Here is a 16,429-nt window from a genome sequence, read left to right as displayed (position 1 = left end):
TAGCGAATTCAGTCCCCAAAGCCTTGCCGTTTACCTCATACAACCCCTGCAGGGTGAGATTCTGCAGTATGTTGTAAAAGGCATTCCTGCAAACTCCAGTGTAACCTTAAAAAAGAGTGTGCAAAACTGTCATCAAGGCAAAGGGTGGCTACTTTGAAGAATCTCAAATATAAAATATATTTTGATTTGTTCAACACGTTTTTGGTTACTACATGATTCCATATGTGTTATTTCATAGTTTTGATGTCTTCACTATTATTCTACAATGTAGAACATAGTAAAAATAAAGAAAAACCCTGGTACTGTACGTGTTAATGTTAACTGGGCTCAGTGGGCTGTCCTTCACCGTGGATTCTCCAGTCTGTCTTTAGTTGCTGTCTCTGCACAAAGAGGTTACTGTAGGCGAGCTTAGCAGCGTCCAACGTGTTGACTCCTTCCAGGGGTAGGCTGCAGCATGAGAGGCCTTGCCATGGTACCTCACTACGACACTGGAAATGGAAAAGAATAAGTGCCAAAACGTTGGTGATTACCCATCAATTACTGGGAATATATTTAGAGTGTGCGACTATCTTAATGTATGTATTTGTACACAAGTTTACTATTGTTGGTCAGCACAAATCATGCTTTTCACTGGAAATGAAACCAGACGTTGGCCTTTAGAGTTATGCTGTTGGCCTGGTGGTTTATTCTGAGAGTAGGCCAGGGGAACATCAGCTGTAACTTAAATGTTGTAACTGGCCTGACTGCCTGGCAGTGACTGCAGCCTGAAATAGCACTCTGCATGCGGCTAGGGCCCCCAGTACAGAGTTCAACAGAGCTGTTGCCAGAGAATGGAATGTACATTTTTCTACCATAAGCCACCTCCAACGTTGTTTTGGAGAATTTGGCAGTACATCCAACTGGCCTCATAACCGCAGACCATGTGTAACCACACTAGCCCTGGACCTCCACATCCGGCTTCTTCACCTGCGGGATAGTCTGCGGGGGAGGGGAAAGGCTGAGGAGTATTTCTGCCTGGAATAAAGGCCTTTTGTGGGGACAAACTCATTCTGATTGGCTGGACCTGGCTGCCAAGTGGGTGGGCCTATGCCCTCTGAGGCCTATCCATGGCTTCACCTTTTTTTGCTGTTCTTAAACCAAGAACAGCTTCAAAAACATATTTCTCTATTTATTTTCTCTTTCATGAGATACAATCAATTGTTTGCATTATTTCTTGTTTTGTTACTGTTTTTTGTTGTTTAAAAAAGAATATTAGACTATCTTTATTTTTAAACTGGAACAATATATGTTTACATCTACATTATACAGTCGGAAGTTTACATACACCTTAGCCAAATACATTTAAACGCAGTTTTTCACAATTCCTGACATTTAATCCTAGTAAAAATTCCCTGTTTTAGGTCAGATAGGATCACCACTTTATTTTAAGAATCTGAAATGATAGAATAGGAGAGAGAATGATTTATTTCTGATTTTATTTCTTTCATCACATTCCTAGTGGGTCAGAAGTTTACATATACTCAATTAGTATTTGGTAGCATAGCCTTTAAATTGTTTAACTTGGGTCAAACGTTTCAGGTAGCCTTCCACAAGCTTCCCACAATAAGTTGGGTGAATATTGGCCCATTCCTCCTGACAGAGCTGGTGTAACAGAGTCAGGTTTGTAGGCCTCCTTGCTCGCACACGCTTTTTCAGTTCTGCCCACACATTTTCTATAGGATTGAGGTCAGGGATTTGTGATGGCCACTCCAATACCTTGACTTTATTGTCCTTAAGCCCTTTTGCCACAACTTTGGAAGTATACTTGGGGTCATTGCCCATTTGGAAGACCCATTTGCAACCAAGCTTTAACTTCCTGACTGATGTCTTGAGATGTTGCTTCAATATATCCACCATTTTTCTCCCTCATGATGCCATCTATTTTGTGAATTTCACCAGTCCCTACTGCAGCAAAGCATCCCCACATGATGCTGCCACCCCCGTGCTTCACGGTTGGGATGGTGTTCTTCGGCTTGCAAGCCTCCCCCTTTTTCCTCCAAACATAACAATGGTCATCAGACCAGAGGACATTTCCCCAAAAAGTACGATCTTTGTCCCCATGTGCAGTTGCAAACCGTAGTCCGGCTTTTTTATGGCGGTTTTGGTGCAGTGGCTTCTTCCTTGCTGAGCGGCCTTTCAGGTTATGTCGATATAGGACTCGTTTTACTGTGGCTATAGATACATTTGTACCGGTTTCCTCTAGCATCTTAACAAGGTCCTTTGCTGTTGTTCTGGGATTGATTTGTACTTTTCATACCTTAGTACATTCATCTCGAGGAGACAGAACGCATCTCCTTCCTGAGCGGTATGACAGCTGCGTGGTCCCATGGTGTTTATACTTGCGTACTATTGTTTGTACAGATGAACGCGGTACCTTCAGGTGTTTGGAAATTGCTCCCAAGGATGAACCAGACTTGTGGCAGTCTACAATTTTTTTCCTGAGGTCTTTCTTTTGATTTTCCTATGATGTCAAGCAAAGAGGCACTGAGTTTGAAGGTAGGCCTTGAAATACATCCACAGGCACACCTCCAATTGACTCAAATGATGTAAATTAACCTATCAGAATCTTCAAAAAGCCATGACATCATTTTCTGGAATTTTCCAAGCAGTTTAAAGGCACAGTCAACTTACTGTATGTAAACTTCTGACCCACTGGAATTGTGATATAGTGAATTATAAGTGAAATAATCTGCCTTTAAACAATTGTTGGAAAAATGACTTGTGTCATGCACAAAGTAGATGTGCCAAAACTATAGTTTGTTAACATGAAATTTGTGGACTGGTTGAAAAACGAGTTTTAATGACTCCATCCTAAGTGTATGTAAACTTCCGACTTCAACTGTATATACACACTACTGGTCAAAAGTTTTAGAACACCTACACATTCAAGGGTTTTTATTTTTACTATTTCCTACATTGTAGAATAGTGAAGACATCACACATATGGAATCATGTAGTAACAAAAAGTGTTAAATCAAGATATATTTTATATTTTATATTCTTCAAAGTAGCCATGCTTTGCCTTGATGACAGCTTTGCACACTCTTGGCATTCTCTCAACCAGCTTCATGAGGTAGTCACCTGGAATGCCTTTCAATTAACAGGTGTGCCTTGTTAAAAGTTAATTTGTGGAATATATTTCCTTTTTAATGCGTTTGAGCCAAGCTGTTGTGTTGTGACAAGGTATACAGTACATTCGATAAGAGCTGGACCCATGGCTACACCCCTGCCCAGTCATGTGAAATCCATAGATTAGAGCCCAATTAATTTTTCAATTGACTTATTTCCTTATATGAATTATAACTCAAGTCAAATCTTTGAAATTATTGGGTCTATAGTTTTGTTCAGTATAATGTTACAGGTTCATTTTTCACTGTTGTGTAAGTTATTTATCCGCAACCACTACAATCATTGTTGAAACCTGAGTACTAGTTCCCTGATGTTGTATAATGTTATTAGCTTACTAAACCAATAAACTTGTGGAGAGACTGACAGGCATTGTGAAGTCTGTGACATCTTAGCATTTTCAACTTGTGAGGGCGAATGGTAACAGACAGAAAACATATAAGGGGTAGCCAATATTTTAATGTCAATTTAGATATGAAATGCATCATAAAATTAAAAAAATTCTAATTGCAAAGTGAGAGTATTGCTTTAAGATGTATACAAATTTAGTCACTGGACTTAACTTTTTGAACATTTGCAAAAAAACAAAATTCAATCTTTGGTACAGTAATACAATTTCATTTTTGTGTGACACGGAGTGAAGGAACAAGAACTAGCAGCTGCCTAGCTCTAGAGGGAAGGGGTCAAATGTGTGTTACATAATAATAAAGACCATGTCATTCATCTTACTTCCGGTAAACATTCTCAGCGCTTTAGATGGAACAACACTGGTGATCAGGGGGCCAATGAAAGGAAAAACAAAAAATAGAAATGTGTCAGTGCTAGAGAGATTCAAAACAAAGGGCACTCGGTCAGTGCTCGTGCTGAATTTGTCTGTTTCCTGCAGCGGCAGTTGTCCTCGTCATCAGAGGGGGAATTTTTGATTTTGAGACTCACATTTGTCACTCCATCTTCTTGATGTCGTTCACCCAGCTGGCTCCCTCTGTCGTTGAGCCTGGGGACAAGGTTACAGTCTTCAAGACCGTCCTCCCAGAGAGTTCCCTGAAGATTGTGGGTCCTCCCTGCAGTGCATTCAAGGCAATAGCAGTCAACTGGTGGGCTGAAGTTCACAGAACCCCAAACCTTCACACAACTCTATGCTTGCTTGCCACTATGGTGACTCGTGTTGGTTCAGTCAGTCTTGTGCAAATTTGTAAGAAAATCTTTCTTACGGTTAATGCGTCCCAATGGGCACTGCAGCCCATAATTGGAACAGTAAGTGCACCAGCTCAAGGTGAACATCTTTTTTAGGCTTCAGTAACAAAACTATACTTTCTGTTAAAATAACATGAAAAATATACACTTATATTACATGTTTACAGTATATACATTTACACAAGTTCATAAAAAATCCCCCCAAAAACAAGGCCGCTTGCTCAAAACATGTGAAATTGTATTACAGATCAAAAACTCATTACATTCTGTTGCTGTTAAGTTATAGTTCCAGTTCTTTCAGAGTCCAAATTCTTCAGTGCCAAATTTGTCATTGATCAGGTATAGATGGATCTTTTTGATAAGATTTTCCATCCATTGAGATCATGGTTTATCTTGAACCTTTAGCAGAGACTTCAAATGAAACGTAATTTGCTCTCGGCTGTGGTCGGGATGTTGGGGGGCAGTCTCGCCGACCCAATGACTCGGTGGTTTGGGCAGGACACTTGGAGACGGGGGCTCGCTGAATTTAGCTCCAGCATAGATCTTCTCTCCGTCTTTCAGCTCATCCTCAGGTACAAGCTCAGCTGGGGATACTGTCACAATCTTGACATTGTCAACTGAGTTGAAGGGATTCTTCTCCTCTCTACGGAGGAGCTGGAAGAGTGCAGAATTGGGCTTCGTGTGGCAGCTGTTGTCATATTTCTGTACTGAGGGAGCATTGCAAGGTGCATTAACGTGCCTGCTCCTTTGGCTCCGGGTGTTGAGATTTTGGGCAGCTTGATCGAGTCTATCGAGGTTGTGGACAGACTGGTCACCTTGTGTTGTGGCCCTCTCCACTCTCCCATTTTTTGACTTCAGCAGCTGGGAGGAAAGAGAAACAAGCGTTACAGTTTCACAAGGTCTGAACCATTCTAAATGTTAAGCAAATAGTTTCTACTCTGAAGAACACTTGAGCAAACATGAAAAAACGAATTTCCAGTTCCACCGCATGTTTTTGGTGTCAATGCAATATGTAAACATCTCAGGAACTGGCACATCGCCGGCATTGTTTAAATCCTTCATAACATTTCCTAAGATGGCGTCGGAGAAGAAGGCAGACGTTTTACGTGCCCCCAGCCGATTGTGTTTTTTGTACGTTTATTTGCATTGTTTGTAACTTATTTTTTGTACATAATGTTGCTGCTACCGTCTCTTATGACCGAAAACAACTTCTAGACATCAGGACTGCGATTACTCATCACGGACTGGCAGAATCCTTTATTTATTTTTTTCCCCATGACTCTGACGAGCCCGACACGAAGGATATACTGCACAGGCCCCGAACCCTGTGATCTGCGTTGGCATACTCCAATTTGCATACTGCCCCAACAGAGCCACAGATGATGCAATCTCTATTGCACTCCACACTGCCCTTTCCCACCTGGACAAAAGGAACACCTATGTGAGAATGCTATTTATTGACTACAGCTCAGCATTCAACACCATAGTGCCCTCAAAGCTCATCAATAAGCTAAGGACCCTGGGAATAAACACCTCCCTCTGCAACTGGATCGTGGACTTCTTGACGGGCCGTCCCCAGGGTGGTAAGGGTAGGCAACAACACATCCGCCACGCTGATCCTCAACACAGGTGCCCCTCAGGGGTGCGTGCTCAGTCCCCTCTTCTACTCCCTGTTCACTCATGACTGCGAGGCCAGGCACAACTCCAACACCATCATTCAATTTGCCGATGCCAGTGGTTGGCCTGATCACTGACAACGACGAGACAGCCTATAGGGAGGAGGTCTGAGACCTGGCCGTGTGGTGCCAGGACAACAACCTCTCTCTCAATGTGATAAAGACAAAGGAGATGATTGTGGACTAGAGGAAAAATAGGACCCTAGCACACCCCCATTCTCATCAACGGGGCTGCAGTGGAGCAGACTGAGAGCGTCAAGTTCCTTGGTGTCCACATCCCCAACAAACTAACATGGTCCAAGCACACCAAGACAGTCGTGAAGAGGGCCCAACTAAACACATTCCCCCTCAGGAGCCTGAAAAGATTTGGCATGGGTCCTCAGATCCTCAAAAGGTTCTACAGCTGCACCATCGAGAGCATCCTGACTGGTTGCATCACTGCCTGGTATGGCAACTGCTCGGCCTCCGACCACAAGGCACTACAGAGGGTAGGGCGATCGGCCCAGTACATCACTGGGGCCAAGCTTCCTGCCATCCAGGACCTCTATACCAGGTGGTGTCAGAGGAAGGCCCTAAAAATTGTCAAAGACTCCAGCCACCCTAGTCATAGACTGTTCTCTCTGCTACCGCACGGCATCAGTACCAGAGCGCCAAGTCTAGGTCCAAGAGGCTTCTAAACAGCTTCTACCCCCAAGCCATAAGACTCCTGAACATCTAGTCAAATGACAACCCAGACTTTTTGCAGTGCCCCCCCTCAACCAACCCCTCTTGACACCACTATCTATGCATAGTCACTTTAATAACTCTACCTACATGTACATACTACCTCAACTAACCAGTGCCCCTGCACATTGACTCTGTATCAGTATCCCCCCTGTATATGGTCTCGCTATTGTTATTTTACTGCTGCTCTTTAATTGCTTGTTACTTTTCTCTTATTCCTAACTGTAATTTTTTTAAAAACTGAATTGTTGGTTAGGGGCTCGTAAGTAAGCATTTCACTGTACGGTCTACACCTGTTGTATTCGGCACATGTGACTAATACATTTGATTTGATAACAAGTAACCTAAATACTTGTAGCACATCTACTCAGGTCAACCTTTAATAAACATTGATTGTACAATGTGTACCAAATTCCTGTCAACGGGCTGCATTCAGTACGGAAATTGTGTGTAACGTTCAATTAAACCGAAACAATGCTGTTCTGAACAACAACTTGAAAAACCGGGAGGGGTTTTGAACACTGTCAACATGGCCACTTCCCTTTAAATATGTTACTCATTGCTTCAAGCCACACCCAAAGATACCTTAGTCTGTTCAAGAAAGTGCAGTTCGATTAAACGTTTGCTATGTTACGGATTGCACTGAACAACAAGTTCCCCCAAAACGTTCAACATTCTTTGAGGTATGTTTGATCCGTTTGGTGGGTGTGGCTTGAAGCAATGAGTGACGTATTTAAAGGGAAGCAGCCGTGCTGACAGCGTTCCACAACCCAGTTTAAAATAGATAGATATTATTTTTTAACTGGTCAGTCACCCAATGCATAGTTTCCCAAACTTGTTTTGGTTTGTGGCATAGTGCTACACAGCGGATTCAAGTTTGGGAAACCCTGAACTAGTGAGCGCACCATTTTACAATGGGGCCGCGGGCTGAACATCAATTTGTAAATGCAGATGTTTTTGTACTCAACATAAAGGGGAAAATGACTCCACGTTGCATAATGCGTGTGTTGTTTACATGGATAAAAGCAGCATAATGTTTAACTAACACTGGACAAAGAAATAACCACATGTACAAGCATAGAATACGAACGAAAATCCATCTACTTCACTAAATTAACTGAATAATATACCTCTTTCTTTGTCCTCTGCTTTAGATGGTGACAGGTCAGCACAGTCGCCTGGGTCCGGTGGGTTGCGAGTTCGGCAGTTGGGGATTTCGAAGCTGCGACATTGTTGTTGATGTCTGCAAGGCGCGTGGGGTTGTTTCTCTGCGTTTTTTGGCGCGGTTGTTGGTGTGTCCGCTGCAACCCTGACGTTGTTGAACGCAATTTTCTCCCACCTTTCTTCAACAGTGCTTGCCTTGTTTTGCCTAGGCTTGCCCCGACGTGGTAGGAAGTCAAAACGGGTGGCTTATTGTTTTCAAAGTTGTCCAGATTTGGTTCTATATTTATTAGTGATTCGCCCAACATGACTTCAAAGTGGAGAGGGTAGGACACATCAACGATACTAGCTATTTTTATTTTTGCGAAAGTGGTAAGTAGGCTAACTCTAACCAGCTAGCCAACGACGTTAGTTCACCTCACAACAATCAACAGCTAACGACGACGTTATTTAGTACGTAGATGGTGGAACTGAAGTCGGTCCGAAAACCACGATGCAGTGGGGTTTTTTATAAATTGAAGAAGAGTACACCGATGTTGATAACGTAATCTTCTTGTAACTCGAAGCACGGTCTTCGAGATGGCGTAGAAGCTATGGAAATGGCGCGGGACAACTTCCTGGTTGTATTTCAGGGGAAGCTGAAACACACGCCCACTTATTTCAAAACAAAGGATTGGAGAACAACACGGTTTTAACGCCGTACATTACGTTAATTGCTACTAGTAGCTAATAGAATAACAAAATGCCATTACATTTGGTTTATAAGTCAACGCGAATGCGTGCTCCGTGAAAAGGTAGCAGCAGTGAATAAATACATCATTGGTTTCAAAAGCAGGAAATTGCAGATCTCCCATGTTCGAAATTACGTCATGTATGGTGTCATTCTCATGACCGGTACTTTCCAAAGGGAGAGGCTATTGCCGCGTTCAAAACAACTGGGAACTCTGAAAAATACAAGGTCAATTCAGTGGACGTCAGTGATCTTCAGGTCGGAAAGACGGAGCTCTAGAAAGAGGCCCGAGTTGGAAATCCGAGTTGGATGACCGTTCAAATCGATCCTGTCGGAGCTCGTTTTTTTCCTAGTTCCAAATGGTTTTGAACGCACTGAAGTCCGAAGTCGAGAGTTCCCCATGCCGCGTTCAAAACAACTGGGAACTCGGAAATCTCCGACTTCAAAGGTCATTAGATACCACAAGCTCCCAGCTACTATCTAATCAACACAACATTGACATTTTCCCACCCCTGGTTAAAAAGCCTAACCTAACACAATATGGGGCGACAGGTAGCCTAGTGGTTAGAGCATTAAACTAGTAACCAAAAGGTTGCAAGATCGAATCCCCGAGTTGACAAGGTATAAATCTGTTGTTTTACCCCTGAACAAGGCAGTTAACCCATTGTTCCTAGGCAGTTATTGAAAATAATATTTTGTTCTTAACTGACTTGCCTAGTTAAAGAAAGGTGAAAAAAAATCTGACAATTAATTTCCAGCAATATTGCCCATGTCTGTCTTTGTGGTGTATCACTCCGCGCCTAGTCAGTTGATGTGATAACCATCATAGCTGGCAGATTTGGATGTATTATTTGCAAACTTTGCCATGAAATGAGCAGCAGCAGTACAGAATCATTGCTAGTCCTGCACATTGGACAGCACATTCCTCATTAAAGGGGAATTACACAAAAACAATTCTAATTTGTTAGCTTTCAAAAAAAAATATTCTGATGTGATTTAAGCATAAACATGGACTCCGAACATCTCATTTCGTTTATTCTATATGAACAATTGTAATTTTGAGAGTGAAAAAACATATATATTCTAAAACCAAGAAAAGTACAAATCTGAAAACATAATTTGGGAAAATATAAAACATAATCTGGGGGAAAAATAACAGATTTTATAGGGCCCCCCTTAGAGTTGTTTATTAACTATTATTTTACTAGATATATTGACAGAAAACATAGTGAACTCCTTTCTCTTGTACAATAAGGACCCGGGAAGAGTTGCAGGGGAAAGAAGAGAACAATGTGCCTATTTGAAAGCTAGAAAAAAGTGAGTAGCTCACGACATGTTTCATTAGTAGCTCTCATGCTAGAAAAGGTTGGATACCTCTGGGCTACACTATGTAGCTACTTCCATCTCCTTAATGTGGCAAGCGGGAGTGAAGGACACTAGTGTGCCCGGTGTTGTTGTGTTGCCTGCTTGCAGCGCAAACTCACCCCATTGAGCAGTGTTTATCTGCAGGCCTATCACGGTGACATCCAAATTGTTACTACCAATATTACAAGTTATTTATCTGTATTCTGTATAGGCTTCTATCCTACTCAAAATAAAATGAATTGGGATGGAACAAATTGGAGATGATGTCCAAATACAGATGGTGACCAATACTACAAGTTATTTCTCCCTCGCCCATAGAAATAAACCTCACTTTATTTTACAAGTTTTAACTGGCGCATTTTCTTGCCAGCATAAACTTGCTGGGAGGGCTCATCAGGACGACTGACTGAACCGAATACATTCGTCTCCACACTTGACTCTCAGCTGCGCAACCAACATAATCGATTTGGGCACCAGACATGTCTGTATAGCCCAGGGATCATCAACTAGATCTAAGCGAGGTTTGAAATGATTGTTTTAGTCAATTATTATATATGTTTGGACTTCTTGCGGTCAATTTGAAGTCTACAAATGATTTGTAATTATGTAATTATGTTCCGGCCCCCTGACCATCTGTCTAGTTGATGATCCCTGGGCTATACGGACACGCCTGGAGTTTTTTCTTGGGCAGATGGTCAGGGGGCCGGAACGTAAATACAAATAATTCGTAGACTGCACATTGACCGCAAGAACCCAAAACATATATAATACTCTGTCACTGTTTTGTTGACCCATCCTCAGTTTTCTCATATCACAACCATTAAACTCTGTAACTGTTTTAAAATCACCATTGCCCTCATGGTGAAATCCCTGGTTTTCTTCCTCTCCGGCAACTGAGTACGGAAGTATACCTGTATTTTTGTAGTTACTGGGTGTATTGATACACCATCCAAAGCCTAATTAATAACTTCACCATGCTCAAAGGGATATTCAGCGTCTGCTTTTTTTGTATTTTTATAACATCTACCAATCGGTGCCCTTCTTTGTGTTGGCATTGAAAAACCTCCCTGGTCTTTGTGGTTGAATCTGTGCTTGAAATTCACTACTCGATTGAGGGACATTACAGATACTTGTATGTGTGGGGTACAGAGATGAGGGAGTCATTAAAAAAACATGTTAACTATTATTATTGGGAACCCTGATATAGCCTCTCCCTTTCCAACATTTCATGTACAAGCTTTCGAGTATGGTGGCCAGAGGGGATCTGTCTGTCTTTCTTTCTGGCTCTGTCTGTATAACGCAGCAATATAATGATGTTCATTACACAGGGAGATGTTTTCCTCATGTGTTGGTACTCTGAGCCAGGCAGCGAGCACAGGCTTAATTTTCAGATCACACAGAGGGAGGTCATTCAAGCTGTTGCTGAGCTCTTGTACGTGATCTGCTTGCCTGGTTGGAGCCGCTGCATCAAATCGGCTAGGCAACAGCTGCAGTCTGTGTTGCTAGGGCAAAGTCTCATCACATGAGCAGACCCTCTAGCATGTGATTGGTCCTCCTGATCAACATTTTCTCTACTTCATTTTTATTTTCACACACACAAACAGACTACGTCATACAGTTGAAGTCGGAAGTTTACATACACCTTAGCCAAATACATTTAAACTCAATTTTTCACAATTCCTGACATTTAATACAAGTACAAATTCCCTGTCTTAGGTCAGTTAGGTTCACCACTTTATTTTAAGAATCTGAAATAACAGAATAATAGTAGAGAGAATTATTTATTTCAGCTTTTATTTCTTTCATCACATTCCCAGTGGGTCAGAAGTTTACATACACTCAATTAGTATTTGGTAGCATTGCCTTTAAATTGTTTAACTTGGGTCAAACGTTTTGGGTAGCCTTCCACAAGCTTCCCAAAATAAGTTGGGTGAAGGGAGACTACTTTGAAGAATCTCAAATATATAAAATATATTTTTGATTTGTTTAACACTTTTTTGGTTACTACATGATTCCATATGCGTTATTTCATAGTTTTGATGTATTCACTATTATTCTACAATGTAGAAAATAGTCAAAATAAAGAAAAACCCTTGAATGAGTAGGTGTGTCAAAACTTTTTACTGGTACTGTATATAGATGGCCAAGTTATCGTTATTCACTGTGCACTTATTCCTTCTGTAATTATTTGTCTATTATTTCAAAACGTTTCTCTCTACATTGTTAGGAAGGGCCCATAAGTAAGCATTTCACTGTTAAGTTTACACCTGTTGTTTTATGAAGCACGTGACAAATCAAATAGGGTTTTGATTCGATTTTTATTAAAACGCTTCCACCTAACTGTTTTGTTTTAAGTGCGCTAATAACTAATGTAGCAACATTTGACAGTAGCTGTTTGTGTCATATTTGGTTGCGTTGTTCAATTTGATGATTTATAAAAAATATCCTACCACACTAGTAAGCAGAAGATACAGCAAGGACACAATGAATTCCATCACAGGGTTTCTCTGAAATTAACATGGAATAGAGAACATACCCCCTCAAGGGGGTTATATCTGGCGTCTCATGGGAAGTCGATTTTGAAGAGATTAAAAATATTCCTGGAATGATTGATGCACGTCGGATGAATCGTGTGGTGAATGGTAAAAAAGTGAAGTCTATTTGTTCTTTTGTTTTTTTATATGGGAGTCTCTCCCTACTCAACTGCAGTTCGGGTATACAAACTACAGAGTCAGAGCATTCATCCCATGACCATTCATTGTAAAGCATTTGGTCATGTTTCAAGTGTTTGCAGAAGGGAGAAGCCGAGATGTCCAAGTTGTGGAAAAGATCATATGTGTTTTAAAAGTGAGGAAAATGCGACATCTTGCGATTGTGGTGGGAACCATGAAGCTACATCTTTCGATTGCTCGACAAGGGTGAAAGAGAATGAGGTGCCAAAGTCAGGGCTGTCCAGAGCATTTCATATGCAGACGCTGTTAAAAGGGTTGATGGTTTGAATGGTACTCCTGAAGAGTCCATGGTGGTGAATAGGCCTTCACTCTAGGCTGCAGGGGTTGCCTTTCACCAGCAGAATCCTGGCATTTTAAAGGTTAAGAAGGTGGACTTTGTGGCATTTATAGCTATGGTGATTAATGGCACTGCCAAGGTTGAGAGAAGGTCCAGGAAGATAGATATCATTGTAAATGCGGCGGAGCGGCTCCTGGGACTGAAATATTTCTCGGAGTTACATGGAATATTGTCACAAGCCGTACCTCTCAGGTTCTAGAGCCTGATAAGGGAGATTTGAAAGAAGGAAGAAGTTGTTGTTTTGTTTTGGTAATGTCAATGTATTATTTTTATTTAGGTGGATTAAGTTAGTTTCCCTATCACAAATGTATTTTCTTTTTACCTTGTTTCGTTTTTCAACCGGTCCAGTTGGTGGCGGCAATACACCTTTTTGGGTTGTAGTCCGCCATAAAATCCACAGAAGGAGAATTTTAGGGTTAGTCTACCACCTAGTGGTTATTTTATGTGACTGCAATTAATGGCAAAATAGTACGGTATAGCGTATCACACATGTGGCGTGTGGGATACCACATTCACCATATGAATGGTGTGATTGGTAAGATGTTTCCACCTTTTAATGGGGTGATTGGTGGCTAATCGAGTGGGTATACACTAGGAGAAATGTGGAGAATGATTGTAGTTAATTCATAGTCATTGTATTGGGTTTTTGAGAACTGTGAGGATTACCTTGATATTTGGACATTGAACAATCGTAGGTAAACACCTACATTTGGATAGATTTTCTCAATTTGTGGCTCAGACCCTACATCTAACAAAATCAAGGCCCCTAAAAAATGCGCACAGCATTTGTGCACGAGAGCCCGCGGTGAAGGGTGATATCTCAGGGAATGTCACATCGAAGTTCAATTTAAGTTCAACTGACTTGCTTGGCTAACGTTACATCCTCGGTTTGTGAAATTACAGTTGCCACTCTTGGAAATAATTTCACACACTAGTCTACCCCCTCGATGGCGGAAATGTCCTATAAGAGGACAACCTGTAGCAGGTAAGAGCCGAAAGCTTGTTATGTTTCACTATATTGTATCACTCCACGGGAGAGGGGTACATCAGAGGTGAGGATTTATAGATTTACTCCCGTGTACACCTGTGCCACGACTGGGGTCCACCCCTATATATAGACCCCATGGCCACGACACGTTCTCTTTCATTTTCTCGGCAGATGTCCGTATGGTTTGAGGTACAAACCTTCTGAAGTTCGCTTGGTAAATCACTGGTAAGTGTTATATCTTGCGTGGAAGTATACTCACTGGCTGTTTGCAGCCCTCCTCTTGACTGCTCCACTCGCTGCGCGCGGTTGATCTGTATCTTCCGCCCGTGGTTTCATGTTTTTGTGTTTTGTTAGCGTTATACTACGACTCCGTGTACATTAATATATTGGTGGCACTTGTTGCCACAAACTGTAATTTACCTTACACAACTTGCCGACTGGCTTGTTCTATGTGTGTGTTGTGAATTGCTTTAACATGCTGCTCCCGGGTTCTCTGTTAATTATCTTGCAGGGTTTTTTCTTGTTCTTTCCCCTGCAGTGTCTGAGTATCGTGGAAAACTACATTGAGACATTAACTTTTAGGTTCCTTAAAGGGCGTTACTCCATATGGTGCTGTTTTCACTGCTTGGATATTAAACCGATAGGTAATATTGCAATTGGCGTAAAACAAATAAATCAAATCCATTACCTGGTTTCTGTTTTTTTTTGTCTTCCTGTTTTTCCCACAGGGGTCTGCCCCTGTGTTTGCAGAGGTACTGGGTAATTTATCCCTCACCGAGTTCCTATTCCTCCAAGCGGGTCACGACATGCCTCTCCCAGGGCGTTGGACCCTGCTCTGTGGCCTTGTTGGCTTGGCTGAGCTTATGGCTTCCCTTTGTGACAGGTGTGATGGTGTCAACCATCACCGCCATAGGTGCTCGGGGCGCCAGAGGAGAGGGAAGCCCCGGCAGGACCTCTGACACAACCTTCCCCGGCCTCTGCGCTTCTCCAGGTCGCAAAGGGCAAAGTGGGAGGAGGCTGTGGAGTGCCCTTGGGTGTTGTCCACAATGCTCAAGGGGTACCGACTCCAATTCCGGTGCCGGCCCCCGTCCTTCAGGGGCCTCCCCCCCCCCCCCGAAAAATAAAAAGTGTTTAACAATTTGTTTAGACCAGGAACTCTACTCCAAATATCCATGATAATTGAATTATACATTTGACATGTTTAGGCACTTAAAAATCTACAAAGTGGATAGCCAACAACTATCATAGAAACATTGTTAAAGTAATTGTCAAGTGACATCAGAACGACTAGGTAGGTTCTACTACACTTATTTTGTGATTCCAAAAAGAGACGGAGGGTTTCGACCGATTCTGGACCTCTGTAACCTCAATGGGTACTTGAAGCTACTGAGGTTCCACATGTTGTCCCCAGCCTCATGTTGCAGGCCATGTCCAGGGACCAGTGGTTTGTGCCACTGGACCTGAGGGATGCGTACTTCCATGTTCCTGTTCACCCAGCTCATTGGCAGTACCTTCGATTCACATTCGAAGGGATGGATTATGAATTATGGTTCTTCAATTCGGCCTCTCCTTGGCACCCGCATGGACGCTGTCCTGGCATCTCTCACGTCCCGAAGATTGTTGATACTCAATTACCTGGACGATTGGCTGATTTGTGCCTCGACCAGGACGCAGGTCCTGTCAGACATGCTCCTGACCCACATCGGCGGGCTGGGCATTACTGTAAACGACAAGAAGAGTAATCTGACGCCCACCCAGAGGGTGGCCTTCATTGGCATGGAACTGGACTCAGTCCTCATGAGAGCACGCCTGCCCACCAGAAGGGTTCAGGTGATCCATCTTGCCTCGACCACTTTTGGCAGGGTGGTATCCGCCCTGACCTGCCAACACCTGTTGGGCTTGCTGACGGTGGCCTCGTTGCTGATTCCCCTTGGCCTGCTCCATCTCTGGCCTCTTCAACGTTGGTTCAACTCCCACCGGCTTTCACCGAAGTGCTACCGTTACCGCCAGCTGCAGGTGACCACACAGGGCCTCGGCATTGTTGAGGTGGTGCTGTCGTTCCTTTCTCTCAGGTGAGGTGGAAATGCTGAGCATGTGCCGCCGGAAGCTGGTCAGCATAGAACCCTCCCAGATCGGCTGGGGGGGGTGTGACCTAGGGTAGGTTGGCCAGCGGCTGTTGGCTACCCCTTAGGAGCGGCAGGCATATCAATACATTAGAGCTCTGAGCTGTACTGCTTGCCCTGTGGTCTTTCCTTCCACATCTGAAAGGAAGACATGTCCTGGTGAAAACGAACAACACCACAGTGGTGGCTTACATCAACCATCAGGGTGGACTGAGGTCCCACTGCCTCAATCTTA

The 16,429-nt window shown here is 42.8% G+C and overlaps 1 protein-coding gene across 1 annotated transcript; it reads right to left on the bottom strand.

Moving 5' to 3' along the window:
• Nucleotides 1-3,604: 3,604 nt before the first annotated feature.
• LOC106571290 (proline-rich nuclear receptor coactivator 1) lies at nt 3,605-8,752 on the bottom strand. The gene is made up of 2 exons (XM_014144186.2): nt 7,889-8,752; nt 3,605-5,220 (listed from the first exon to the last, which is right to left on the bottom strand). Exons 1-2 carry the CDS (start codon nt 8,225-8,227, stop codon nt 4,741-4,743), a joined length of 819 nt encoding a protein of 272 aa, XP_013999661.1. The 5' UTR covers nt 8,228-8,752; the 3' UTR covers nt 3,605-4,740.
• Nucleotides 8,753-16,429: the final 7,677 nt, after the last annotated feature.

The sequence above is a fragment of the Salmo salar genome, chromosome ssa15 (assembly GCF_905237065.1).
Source record: "Salmo salar chromosome ssa15, Ssal_v3.1, whole genome shotgun sequence".
NCBI lineage: Eukaryota > Metazoa > Chordata > Actinopteri > Salmoniformes > Salmonidae > Salmo > Salmo salar.
The sequence above is the reverse complement of the archived record's forward strand: the minus strand, read 5'-3'. Positions and strand labels throughout refer to the sequence as shown.